We start from the raw sequence: 12562 nt of genomic DNA, 5'->3' as shown, positions 1-12562 counted from the left end.
CAATTTAGCTTAAAAGCTGTCTTTAAAGGCAAGGGACAATTATGAAAGATATAAACATTTTACCAACTCCAGAATCACCCAATGTCCTTTAAATGCTCAATTTTAGATTTTATCAAAATGCATCCAGCATATTTTGAGAAAAATTACAGGAAAATGTAGAAGAGAGTAGTTTTTCTTTTTTAATCTTTTTTAAAGATTAACAGAAATCACAAATCTTTCAGGGTATTATCCATTACCACACTATGAGATTAAAGTTTTTCTCATTAAAGAAAATTAGACCAAGGTATATAGAGAATTGATTCTTTCAAGGATTTTGCCTGCCTACACAGATTTGATCACATTGATAACGTGGTATATGCTTAATTAATGCTTTGCTTGCTCAAGTTATTGACCAAAATTGAAGGATAACACTAAATAGTAAACAAAAAAATTTTTTTTGGAAAGGAAACCTTATTGACATAAGGTTTTCTTGTTTTTTTCTCTGTTTGAAGAAGTGATTCAGATATTTTTGTTGATGAGTTACCACAAAAATGTTCATGTTCCTGCACCCCATTAAGATACATTGGTTATATATATTTATTTATTTTAAAATTTTAAATATGTTTTTATGAATACATTAATTTATTTATCAGTGTGAACTGGTATTCATTTTGACAGAGTATGGCACAACCTTCCAGTTGACCTTCAAAGCCAGGATCAATTTCTGAATGCTGTTAAGCAAAATGCAAAAAAGAATCCTATTTGATTTTAGTCTGAGCATAGCATTGGATCAAGGTTTTGAAAATTCTAAGATTTACATTGAAATATATCCAAGTGAACTCAATTATTGCTTCCAGCTGTTTCAAATATGCATTACAATATGCTTGACAGCCCATTCTCTTAAGAATCAGTTTAAGGCTTGTTCAAAACTCAAAGAAATGTTTACTTTTATCAAATACAATGTGATTTTATTTCCTGGGTGCACAAATGGAACCAATGAAAAGTGAAACCCAGACATGGCTTTGACAGCTGAAGTTTAAGTGCGGACAGCTGGGGTCCTAGAGTTGTAACAAGAGGAATCTATTACAATTCAGTGTCAGTGATTAGGAATTATTTCAAGGGACGTGTATGCCATTAGAAAATAATAACCTACCATGTGTTAAGTTACTGTATAACAATAAAAGACAATACAAAAAATGTAGATTATATTTTTGAACAAGGAAAATGTGGTTTTCCTAAATTAAAACCAAAAACAACAGATATCTTTTTAACTAGTTTATTTCTGTTAAACAAACTGGATGGTCAGTAGCTCAAAGTAAATCTGAATAGAAGTAATGATCAAGCAAAGATCAAAAGCTTGCTGGACTAACTGAATTATGAAACCTAAGAAAGTAGAGTAACTCAGTCTACAGGTTATTATGTACACCATAACGGTCAACATAACCATACCACATTTGGAATGCATTCCAAATTTAACTTCAGATGGCTCAGCAAACCCCACAGAATATAAGTAGTCCTTTAGGAAGCAGTGTGTCACAGAAGATCTGTGGGTTCCTGCTTGTGGTAAGGCTACGTTCTTCAATGCATCAGACCAATTTACAATGTTTTGACATGATAAAAGTTCAATCGAAGGCATTATTTGGTGAATCTATGATTTTAATACTACTCTAACAAATTTAACACAGGATTGGTGAATAAGACAAAAAGAGGGGGTCAGGTAAGAAAAACTTCAAATTTTATCATTTTTTCTGGACAAATATTTTATTTAATGACCAAAGTTGTTCATACAAAGATCTGGATGAGTTATAATGATGCTAGACTTTGTTTCCTTTACCAGCTTATTCTGTAATGGTATTTAAAAACTTAATGTAAGAATGTTGAAACATGGTTTCAATCTGGACATGTTTTACTTTTCCAAGGAATTCCAAATTCAATTACTTTTTAATCACATGGACTTAGAACTAATTCTGAGATGGCATTTCCTATGTACCCAACAGGAAAAAGCTGCCACCATGAGTACAGACGCGGAGATGGCCGTTTACGGCAAAGCTGCCATTTACCTCCGTAAGCCGGAGAAGGAGAGAATTGAGGCTCAAAGTAAACCATTTGATGCCAAGTCTGCCTGCTATGTGGCTGATACCAAAGAGCTGTACTTGAAGGGAACAATCATAAGTAAGGATGGTGGCAAAGTCGTCGTCAAAGTCCTGGACACTCAGGAGGTTGGTATCTTTAAGTCAAAGTCAAATTCTCCCTCAGTTGATCAGTTCTCATTTGACAATTTTCCTGTTCCAGGAGAGGACAGTCAAGGAAGATGACGTCTCTCCAATGAACCCTCCCAAGTACGACAAAATTGAGGACATGGCCATGATGACCCATCTCAATGAAGCCTCTGTGCTTTATAACCTCAAAGAGCGTTATGCAGCATGGATGATCTACGTAAGAAAATGAGCTTTATGACAATTTGTTTTTTCAGTTTGATTCACATGTAGGAAACATTGAGGTAATTCTTGGATCCTTTTGACCCCTTTCAGACCTACTCTGGATTGTTCTGTGCCACTGTGAATCCCTACAAATGGCTCCCAGTGTACGACTCTGAAGTTGTCAGTGCCTACAGAGGCAAGAAGCGTATGGAGGCTCCACCCCACATCTTCTCCGTCTCTGACAACGCTTATCAGTTCATGCTTTGTGGTAAGGCACACACATAATTTGTCAGATATTATATTTCTGCAGCAAGAAATACATAATTAATAACTTTGTTGTTTTTATTCAACAGATAGGGAGAACCAGTCCGTCTTGATCACGTAAGTTTCGTATTTGTTGATATTTTTTAGTTCTATATCTTGACAAAGAAAATGAACAAGTCTTTACAAGTCTTTTTCTATACCTAGTGGAGAATCTGGTGCTGGAAAGACTGTGAACACCAAGCGTGTCATTCAGTACTTTGCAACAATCTCAGTTGGTGGAGACAAGAAGAGGGATACATCAAAGGTGGGAGTATCAACATGATTAATGGTTACAATTCAGTATTCTTTCATATGGTTCAAAGAAAAGAAAAACTGATATCACTTCTAAATCTTCATTATAGGGTTCACTTGAGGATCAGATTATTGCAGCCAATCCCCTGCTGGAGGCATATGGTAATGCCAAAACTGTGAGAAATGACAACTCATCTCGTTTTGTAAGTATGGAGGGATTTTTGCAAATCTGAGAGGTCTAGTGAAACATTGCTCATGTTCATGAATGTCAAAACTTTCTTTTTCCCAAACAGGGTAAATTCATCAGAATCCATTTCGGCACAACTGGCAAACTGGCTAGTGCTGATATTGAGACATGTAAGTACAAATCCTGTGATACATCCAAAAAACAAGGACAACATTTTGGCCAGGATTTGACTTATGAACAACATTTGTAGATCTGCTGGAGAAGTCTAGAGTGACATTCCAGCTTCCTGATGAAAGAGGCTACCACATCTTCTTCCAGATGATGACCAACCACAAACCTGAGCTGATTGGTATACACAAAGCTTAACTCAAATATCCCTGTGTTACTCCTCAGTTTCATATACAACTATGTTTTGAGCTCTCCACCCTTTTCTTTGTTTTCCAGAAATGGCACTTATCTCATCCAACCCCTATGACTTCCCCATGTGCAGCATGGGTCAGATCACTGTGAACAGCATTGATGACAAAGTTGAGCTGGAAGCCACTGATGTGCGTGACCGTGACTACAAAATGTTTACATGTATTTTTGTGAATGTTTGCAATACCAAAATTGCCCTTTACTAAATTTCCAGAAAGTTAACATTCCTTTTTACACTTCTTTCAAACACAGAATGCTATTGATATCCTGGGCTTCACTGGTGAGGAAAAGATGGGCATCTACAAACTGACTGGTGCTGTGCTCCACCATGGCAACATGAAGTTCAAGCAGAAGCAGCGTGAGGAGCAGGCTGAGCCTGATGGCACAGAGGGTGAGTTTCTATGTTAATTGATGCTTGCAAAATGTTCTTTTAGACTAGCTTGTCCTCTATCATGACTGACATTATCACATGCTGTCTGTACAAACTTAAAGTCATTTAATTTCTGTCAGATGCTGACAAGGTTGCCTACTTGCTGGGTCTCAACTCTGCTGATATGCTTAAGGCTCTGTGCTATCCCAGAGTGAAGGTCGGAAATGAGTTTGTCACCAAGGGACAGACTGTACCTCAGGTAAGCATGAAATATCAATATCTATAAACAAAAAGTAGGGTCACTTTAGTTCTACTTCAGTATTATGGTAATACATTTGGTTTTTTTTTCGTTTTACTAAAACAAGGAATTTGATGTAATAGTGTTTTTTATGAGTTTAAGACATGAAACGTGAAACGTATTTTGTAGTATATCTTGAGTACTATTTGGGATGTAGTTTTTATTTAAGATCTTTGGTGTCACTCATCTCATAAACAAAAGTTCAGAAAACTAATAACTTGGTATTTGAAATGAAATGCTTGACTGACTAAAATCATATAATACCTGTTTTTTATTCAGGTCGGGAACTCAGTGACTGCCCTTGCCAAGTCTATCTATGAGAGGATGTTCTTGTGGATGGTTATCCGTATTAACCAGATGTTGGATACTAAACAAGCAAGGCAGTTCTTCATTGGTGTGCTGGATATTGCTGGCTTTGAAATCTTTGATGTAAGCTTCATATTTTAGGTTTTATTGGCTTTCCTTTCGTGACCTTCCATAACACAATCATTCCCTTTGTTTTTGAGATAACAACTGATGTATCTCTCTGATCACAGTACAACACCTTGGAGCAGTTGTGCATCAACTTCACTAATGAGAAACTGCAACAGTTCTTCAACCACACCATGTTCGTTCTGGAGCAAGAGGAGTACAAGAAGGAGGGTATTATCTGGGAGTTCATTGACTTTGGTATGGACTTGGCTGCCTGCATTGAGCTGATTGAGAAGGTAATGATTACATTTGGTGACTCTATGTAACTGAGTTTTACTTATTGTTCCCTTTAATAATATACTTCTTCTTTTTTCAAGCCCATGGGCATCTTCTCCATCCTTGAAGAGGAGTGCATGTTCCCCAAGGCAACAGACACATCCTTCAAAAACAAGCTGTATGACCAGCATCTTGGCAAAAACAAAGCATTTGAGAAGCCCAAGCCCGCCAAGGGCAAGGTTGAGGCCCACTTCTCCCTGGTACATTATGCTGGTACTGTGGACTACAATATCGCTGGCTGGCTGGACAAGAACAAGGATCCACTGAATGAGTCTGTCATTCAGCTGTACCAGAAGTCCTCAGTCAAACTGATGCCTGTTATCTATCCACCTGTTGTTGAGGGTACGATTGTGACAACATCAATATATTTTAAAAAAAATGGATTTATGTCAAGTTTTGTTTTGCTTGTTGATTTTGAACAAACTTTAGCATGGATTTACATGAACTGTTTTACTAGTTCTGACAGTATTTTCTTAATTGTCAACAGAGACTGGTGGTGCAAAGAAGGGAGGCAAGAAGAAGGGTGGTTCTATGCAGACTGTGTCTTCACAGTTTAGGGTAAGGTTTTCCATTGCAGAATTGGATATTCAATCATATCTCAGATGACAAGCAAACTCACACTGATATATTTCATGACAAGAGTTAACACTTTGGATCCACAGGAGAACTTGGGCAAGCTGATGACTAACTTGAGGAGCACCCACCCTCACTTTGTGCGCTGCCTGATTCCAAATGAGTCAAAGACTCCAGGTACATGGAAAAGAAAATCTAAATAGATTATTTGAGGAATCGTTTGGTTAGCTTGTTATTTAATTTGTGTCAATCATTTAACACTAAATTTGCTATAATACATTTTTTAACAGGTCTGATGGAGAACTTCCTGGTCATCCACCAGCTCAGGTGTAATGGTGTGCTGGAGGGTATCAGAATCTGCAGAAAAGGTTTCCCAAGCAGAATCGTCTATGCTGACTTCAAGCAGAGGTATCAATTGAAATATGAATGGTAAATTAAATGCAGGGGATACAAGGACAATGCTCACACTGATAATGAACTCCCTCCTTAAAGATACAAAGTGCTGAATGCCAGTGTCATCCCTGAGGGCCAGTTCATTGATAACAAGAAGGCTTCAGAGAAGTTGCTTGGATCAATTGATGTCAATCATGACGAGTACAGATTTGGACACACCAAGGTAAGCACCCTTCTCGCATTCATTAACTTAATTGTGGTTACCAAGGAGGGTATATGTACATTGCAATTTATTTTGCTTTTAATCTTAATTAAAAATCACATCGCCAAGTTAGAAGACATTGTGATGGAGTTTGAGGCCATGGGCCAAGGAACAAGTAAAGTAAAGATAAATAGATGAGGCCAAACAGCACACCCATGTGGCCACTACTAATGCTCCAGAACATATAAGAACGTTTGCCTGTTAAATCACAATAAATTCACTGTCACAAGTCTCTCCCCAGTGAAATTTGTCAACAATTCACTACTGCTACTGCTCCTACATGTGTCTAAGTTTTCTTAAGCATAACTGCCACTGGCAATGTGGCACACATGTCTTGGTTATTGACAGTATGAAATTTTTAAAGAAACTTAATCTCTGGCTAATTGAAAAATATTCTCCAAAGAGTTCTTTTTTACATGTAAGAGATTCATATTGAATGGGGTGCACACTTTCCAGGTCCTAAAGTACCATCTTTGGTGTTAGAGTAGTGTATGATGCAAAATAAACCATAAACTACTGTTTTCTGTTTATTCAGGTGTTCTTCAAAGCTGGTCTCCTGGGTACCCTTGAGGAGATGAGAGATGAAAAACTGGCATCTTTGGTCACAATGACTCAAGCTTTGTGCCGTGGTTACCTCATGAGGAAGGAGTTTGTTAAGATGACGGAGAGGAGGCATGTTGAAAACAGATTGTACTAAATAAAATTAAGGAAAAGTCAAAAAACTACATTGTCCTTAACAGCTGTTTCTTGTCCACAGAGAAGCCATCTATACCATCCAGTACAACGTCCGCTCATTCATGAATGTCAAACACTGGCCATGGATGAAGGTGTACTACAAGATCAAGCCTCTGCTGAAGAGCGCTGAAACTGAGAAGGAGCTGAGTCAGATGAAGGAGAACTACGACAAGATGAAGACAGACCTGGCTGCTGCCCTGGCCAAAAAGAAGGAACTGGAGGAGAAGATGGTGTCCCTCCTGCAGGAGAAGAATGACCTGCAGCTGCAAGTCGCATCAGTGGGTATACATTTATATTCTGTCTCCTTCTGTTAGCATAATGTGGATCTGCAAACAACCTTTTTTCCATTGAAAACCAGGAAGGAGAGAATCTGTCAGATGCTGAGGAGAGATGTGAGGGACTTATCAAAAGTAAGATTCAGATGGAGGCCAAACTCAAAGAGACAACTGAGAGACTTGAGGATGAGGAGGAAATCAATGCTGAGCTCACTGCCAAGAAGAGAAAGCTGGAGGATGAATGCTCTGAGCTCAAGAAGGACATTGATGACCTGGAGCTTACCTTGGCCAAAGTGGAGAAGGAGAAACATGCCACTGAGAACAAGGTTTGGGAACAACTGATTATCTTGCACATTAAGGAAAATCCAGAGATTACCACATATAAACAATTTTTTGCTACAAATTTAGGTGAAGAACCTGACTGAAGAGATGGCCTCTCAGGATGAGAGCATTGCTAAGCTGACCAAAGAAAAGAAAGCCCTTCAGGAGGCTCATCAGCAGACTCTTGATGATCTGCAGGCTGAGGAAGACAAAGTCAACACTCTGACCAAGGCCAAGACCAAGCTTGAGCAGCAAGTGGATGATGTAAGTTTTAATAGTCACTCAGCTTTGCAAATTAACATGGGTGATGAGCCTCGTCATTAAAAACTTACATTACTGTTCAGCTTGAGGGTTCTCTGGAGCAAGAGAAGAAGCTGCGTATGGACCTTGAGAGAGCCAAGAGGAAGCTTGAGGGTGATCTGAAACTGGCTCAGGAATCCATCATGGATCTTGAGAATGACAAGCAGCAGTCTGATGAGAAAATGAAAAAGTAACATTGTCTTTCAATTCTACCAAACATAATACTAAAAGATTATAGCCAACACACAAGCTCTTAAAATGATCTTGTGTAATCCCCACAGGAAGGACTTTGAGATCAGCCAGCTCCTCAGCAAGATTGAGGATGAGCAGTCAATGGGTGCTCAGCTTCAGAAGAAGATCAAGGAGCTTCAGGTGACATATTGTGTTAAAAGAAAATACATACATTTTAAAGTTCAGTTAAAGTATACTGAAAGACAACATGCCTCCATTTAACAGGCCCGTATTGAGGAACTGGAGGAGGAGATTGAGGCTGAGCGGGCTGCTCGTGCCAAGGTTGAGAAGCAGAGAGCTGACCTCTCCAGGGAACTTGAGGAGATCAGTGAGAGGCTGGAGGAGGCTGGCGGTGCCACTGCTGCTCAGATTGAGATGAACAAGAAGCGTGAAGCTGAATTCCAGAAGCTCCGTCGTGATCTTGAGGAGTCCACTCTGCAGCATGAAGCCACAGCTGCAGCTCTTCGCAAGAAACAGGCCGACAGCGTTGCTGAACTGGGAGAGCAGATTGATAACCTCCAGCGTGTCAAGCAGAAGCTTGAGAAGGAAAAGAGCGAATACAAGATGGAGATTGATGATCTCTCCAGCAACATGGAGGCTGTAGCAAAAGCAAAGGTACAACATATATAAAAACATTATTTTAATACCAAAGTTAGTACATTGAAAAATGTCATAGATATTAAAAGGAAATCTGATCAACACTTTGATCTCTCTTATTCTCATTAGGGAAATCTTGAGAAGATGTGCCGTACCCTTGAGGACCAGTTCAGTGAAATTAAGACCAAGAATGATGAAAATGTCCGTCAAAACAATGACATGGGTGCACAGAAAGCACGTCTCCTGACAGAAAATGGTATCTAAAAATTTTAATTGAAAGATCTTTTTTCAATTGTTGTAAAAATGTATCACAAACTTATATTTCAACTCATCTTTCTAACAAGGTGAGTTCAGCCGTCAAATTGAAGAGAAAGAGGCTCTTGTCTCCCAACTGACCAGGGGCAAACAGGCCTTCACTCAGCAGATTGAGGAGCTGAAGAGACAGATTGAGGAGGAGGTTAAGGTAAGAACATTTGACTTTGATAAGATAACTTTGTACATTTGATTTTTTAAACATGTTTCACTTAGAATATAATGTCTTACATTTTTTTTTACATTAGGCCAAGAATGCTCTTGCTCATGGAGTGCAATCGGCCCGCCATGACTGTGACCTGCTGAGGGAGCAGTTTGAGGAGGAGCAGGAGGCAAAGGCTGAGCTGCAGCGTGGAATGTCCAAGGCCAACAGTGAGGTGGCTCAGTGGAGATCCAAGTATGAAACTGATGCTATCCAGCGCACTGAGGAGCTTGAGGAAGCCAAGTGAGTTCATTTTCATACAACACATGAACAGATATTTGAATTTTTTTACATGTAAAAATATTGTCAGTGTTTGTAAGTTCAAGGTTTTCACTGAGACCAACCACACCATTTTCACACAGGAAAAAGCTTGCCCAGCGCCTTCAGGAGGCTGAGGAGCAGATTGAGGCTGTCAATTCCAAGTGTGCTTCTCTGGAGAAGACCAAACAGAGGCTCCAGAGTGAGGTGGAGGACCTCATGATTGATGTGGAGAGAGCTAACGGTCTGGCTGCCAACCTGGACAAGAAGCAGAGGAACTTTGACAAGGTCAGCTCTATATGAAATCCAAGAAACCACGATGCGTTTCAACATTGTTTTGATCAGTTACTGAGAAAATGAATTGCACTTCAGGTTTTGGCAGAATGGAAACAGAAGTACGAGGAGGGACAGGCAGAGCTTGAGGGAGCTCAGAAGGAGGCTCGATCTCTCAGCACTGAGCTGTTCAAAATGAAGAACTCATACGAGGAAGCTCTGGATCAGCTGGAGACCATGAAGCGTGAAAACAAGAACCTGCAGCGTAAGCTCTCACTACATACTGCAGACACACTATGCTGAAAAAAGCTGTATTTCTTTCTTCTATTCAATGCTCATTTTACATTTTGAGGCTTAATATTATGAAACACATACATTTCTCTGCAGAGGAGATCTCAGATCTGACTGAACAGATTGGTGAGACTGGCAAGAGCATCCATGAACTGGAGAAGTCCAAGAAGCAGGTGGAGACTGAGAAGTCTGAGATCCAGACTGCTCTTGAGGAGGCTGAGGTATACTTTTTTTCTTGATAAATCTTCTGTAAAATTCAAAATATTTGAATCTGTTGAAAGATACTTTACAAAAGGTAGGAACATTGAGATGAATAATTATCTTTTCTGTCACTAGGGAACTCTGGAACATGAAGAGTCTAAGATCCTGCGTGTCCAGCTGGAGCTCAACCAGATCAAGGGTGAGGTGGACAGGAAGCTTGCAGAGAAAGACGAGGAGATGGAGCAGATCAAGAGGAACAGCCAGAGGGTGACTGACTCCATGCAGAGCACTCTGGATTCTGAGGTCAGGAGCAGGAATGATGCCCTGAGAATCAAGAAGAAGATGGAGGGAGACCTGAATGAGATGGAGATTCAGCTGAGCCACGCCAATCGCCAGGCTGCTGAGTCCCAGAAGCAGCTGAGGAATGTGCAGGCACAGCTCAAGGTACTGTAGCACACACGGACTTTGCAGAGTTTATGATCAGTTCTCTTTCATTTTAGCAGTCATCTTCATATTTTCCTGACATTTTTCACTAGGATGCACAACTGCACCTTGATGATGCTGTGAGAGCCCAGGAAGACCTCAAAGAACAAGCTGCAATGGTGGATCGCAGGAACGGCCTCATGATGGCTGAAATTGAGGAACTCAGAGCTGGTCTGGAACAGACAGAGAGAAGCCGCAAAGTTGCTGAGCAGGAGCTGGTGGACGCAAGTGAGCGTGTTGGACTTCTGCACTCACAGGTGATTTTTCTTTTATTTCCGCCACTTTCAACATCCATACTCTTTTTTGGGGGGGAAATAATAACTCTTTATTTCTACGCTTTTAGAACACAAGCCTTCTGAACACCAAGAAGAAGCTTGAGACTGACCTGGTCCAGGTTCAGGGTGAAGTGGATGACACTGTTCAGGAAGCAAGGAATGCAGAGGAGAAGGCCAAGAAGGCCATCACTGATGTAGGTGTACTTTAATTTATTCTTCATTCTTGGTTATGATCAGTTGTCTTTGTACAACATTTCTCACCAGTGTTAAATTCTGTTATCTTTAGGCTGCTATGATGGCTGAGGAGCTGAAGAAGGAGCAGGATACTAGCGCTCACCTGGAGAGAATGAAGAAGAACCTCGAGGTTGCTGTTAAGGACCTGCAGCACCGCCTGGATGAGGCTGAGAACTTGGCCATGAAGGGAGGCAAGAAGCAGCTTCAGAAACTTGAGTCTCGGGTAAGAAGGTTGTGTTAAGAATTTGAACACCTGAGTTAAGAGGTTAAATCCTCTTTAAAAACAGATTTATTTTACTTTACTTACTGTACTTTTATTGTTTTCTGAAGGTGCGTGAACTGGAGACTGAAGTTGAGGGTGAGCAGAGACGTGGAGCTGATGCAGTTAAGGGTGTCCGCAAATATGAGAGGAGAGTGAAGGAGCTCACCTATCAGGTAAAGTCACTTTTATTAAGATGTAACATTTTAATCAATGATACATATTTACATTTTGAAATGATTAAAAATCTAAATCTGTATTTTGTTTTTATAACAGACTGAGGAGGACAAGAAGAATGTTACCAGGCTGCAGGATCTGGTTGACAAGCTGCAGCTCAAGGTGAAGGCCTACAAGAGGCAGTCTGAGGAAGCGGTAAGGACATAGAATTTGTTTCAACACATGTTCAAACAAAAATCACCTGACAAAATTTATCTTCATGTAAAGTTCGATAACATTTTGAACATTTGAAATTTTCATTATGTCGACTTCTGCATTTTTCAGGAGGAGCAGGCCAATGTTCATCTGTCCAAGTGCAGGAAGATTCAGCATGAGCTTGAGGAGGCTGAGGAGCGTGCCGACATAGCTGAGTCCCAGGTTAACAAACTGAGAGTTAAGAGCCGTGACTCTGGCAAGGTAAAACTATGATTAGAAATTCAAAAACTGAACTGATAAGTTTCCCCGTATTTCAAGTTTCATTAAGTAATTTTTGTATACATGTATTCAGGGATGTACTGTGAAAATTGAGTGATTAATTTATTTCTTTTTTACAGGGAAAAGAAGCAGCTGAGTGAAGCATTCCAGCTAATGGGCTATCTCTTATCATATAATATGATGTGAAATAAACCATAATAAAATACTTTTTGATCTTGAATTGCTCTTTGTATTTTCTTTTATTCTGGGTTTGAAGACAGCACATGTACATTTCAATCATTTCCAAAACACTTTAACAGTCTCCATTAGAATTGGTGGCTAACTGGTATGGTTTGTTTTTAGGTTAAAAATGAGCCAAAATTGATACTAGGTGTAAACCTAGTGTTTGAGGCATTTTGGAAGAAAAACTACCGAGTGAACACCAAAGTATAGAGAAATGGTAAAATGGTAAAAACATTTTTTA

At 39.7% G+C, this 12562-nt stretch overlaps 1 protein-coding gene across 2 annotated transcripts; it reads left to right on the top strand.

Annotated features, from left to right (window-relative positions):
* Positions 1-1991: 1991 nt before the first annotated feature.
* On the top strand, positions 1992-12258 carry LOC117814885 (myosin heavy chain, fast skeletal muscle-like). Of its 2 annotated transcripts, XM_034686442.1 has the most exons (39): positions 1992-2198; positions 2272-2415; positions 2511-2667; positions 2753-2780; positions 2868-2967; positions 3065-3157; positions 3248-3311; positions 3392-3490; positions 3586-3689; positions 3811-3949; positions 4069-4187; positions 4506-4655; positions 4763-4933; positions 5015-5315; positions 5461-5531; positions 5636-5723; positions 5837-5954; positions 6039-6162; positions 6737-6873; positions 6959-7214; positions 7295-7537; positions 7620-7796; positions 7877-8022; positions 8114-8204; positions 8289-8678; positions 8790-8916; positions 9005-9123; positions 9221-9417; positions 9537-9720; positions 9805-9970; positions 10093-10217; positions 10333-10641; positions 10734-10937; positions 11024-11149; positions 11242-11412; positions 11520-11624; positions 11725-11820; positions 11950-12081; positions 12219-12258. In XM_034686442.1, the coding sequence occupies exons 1-39, from the start codon at positions 1992-1994 to the stop codon at positions 12237-12239; spliced, it is 5799 nt and encodes a 1932-aa protein (XP_034542333.1). In that variant the 3' UTR covers positions 12240-12258. The 2 variants fall into 2 exon arrangements, with proteins under 2 accessions (XP_034542333.1, XP_034542334.1); XM_034686443.1 differs by lacking the exon at positions 12219-12258 and having other exon boundaries at positions 2275-2415; positions 11950-12093.
* The last annotated feature ends 304 nt before the right edge of the window (positions 12259-12562 follow it).

Source organism: Notolabrus celidotus, chromosome 6 (assembly GCF_009762535.1).
Source record: "Notolabrus celidotus isolate fNotCel1 chromosome 6, fNotCel1.pri, whole genome shotgun sequence".
Lineage (NCBI taxonomy): Eukaryota > Metazoa > Chordata > Actinopteri > Labriformes > Labridae > Notolabrus > Notolabrus celidotus.
Note: the sequence above shows the minus strand (reverse complement) of the source record. Positions and strands in the feature narration are given on the sequence as shown.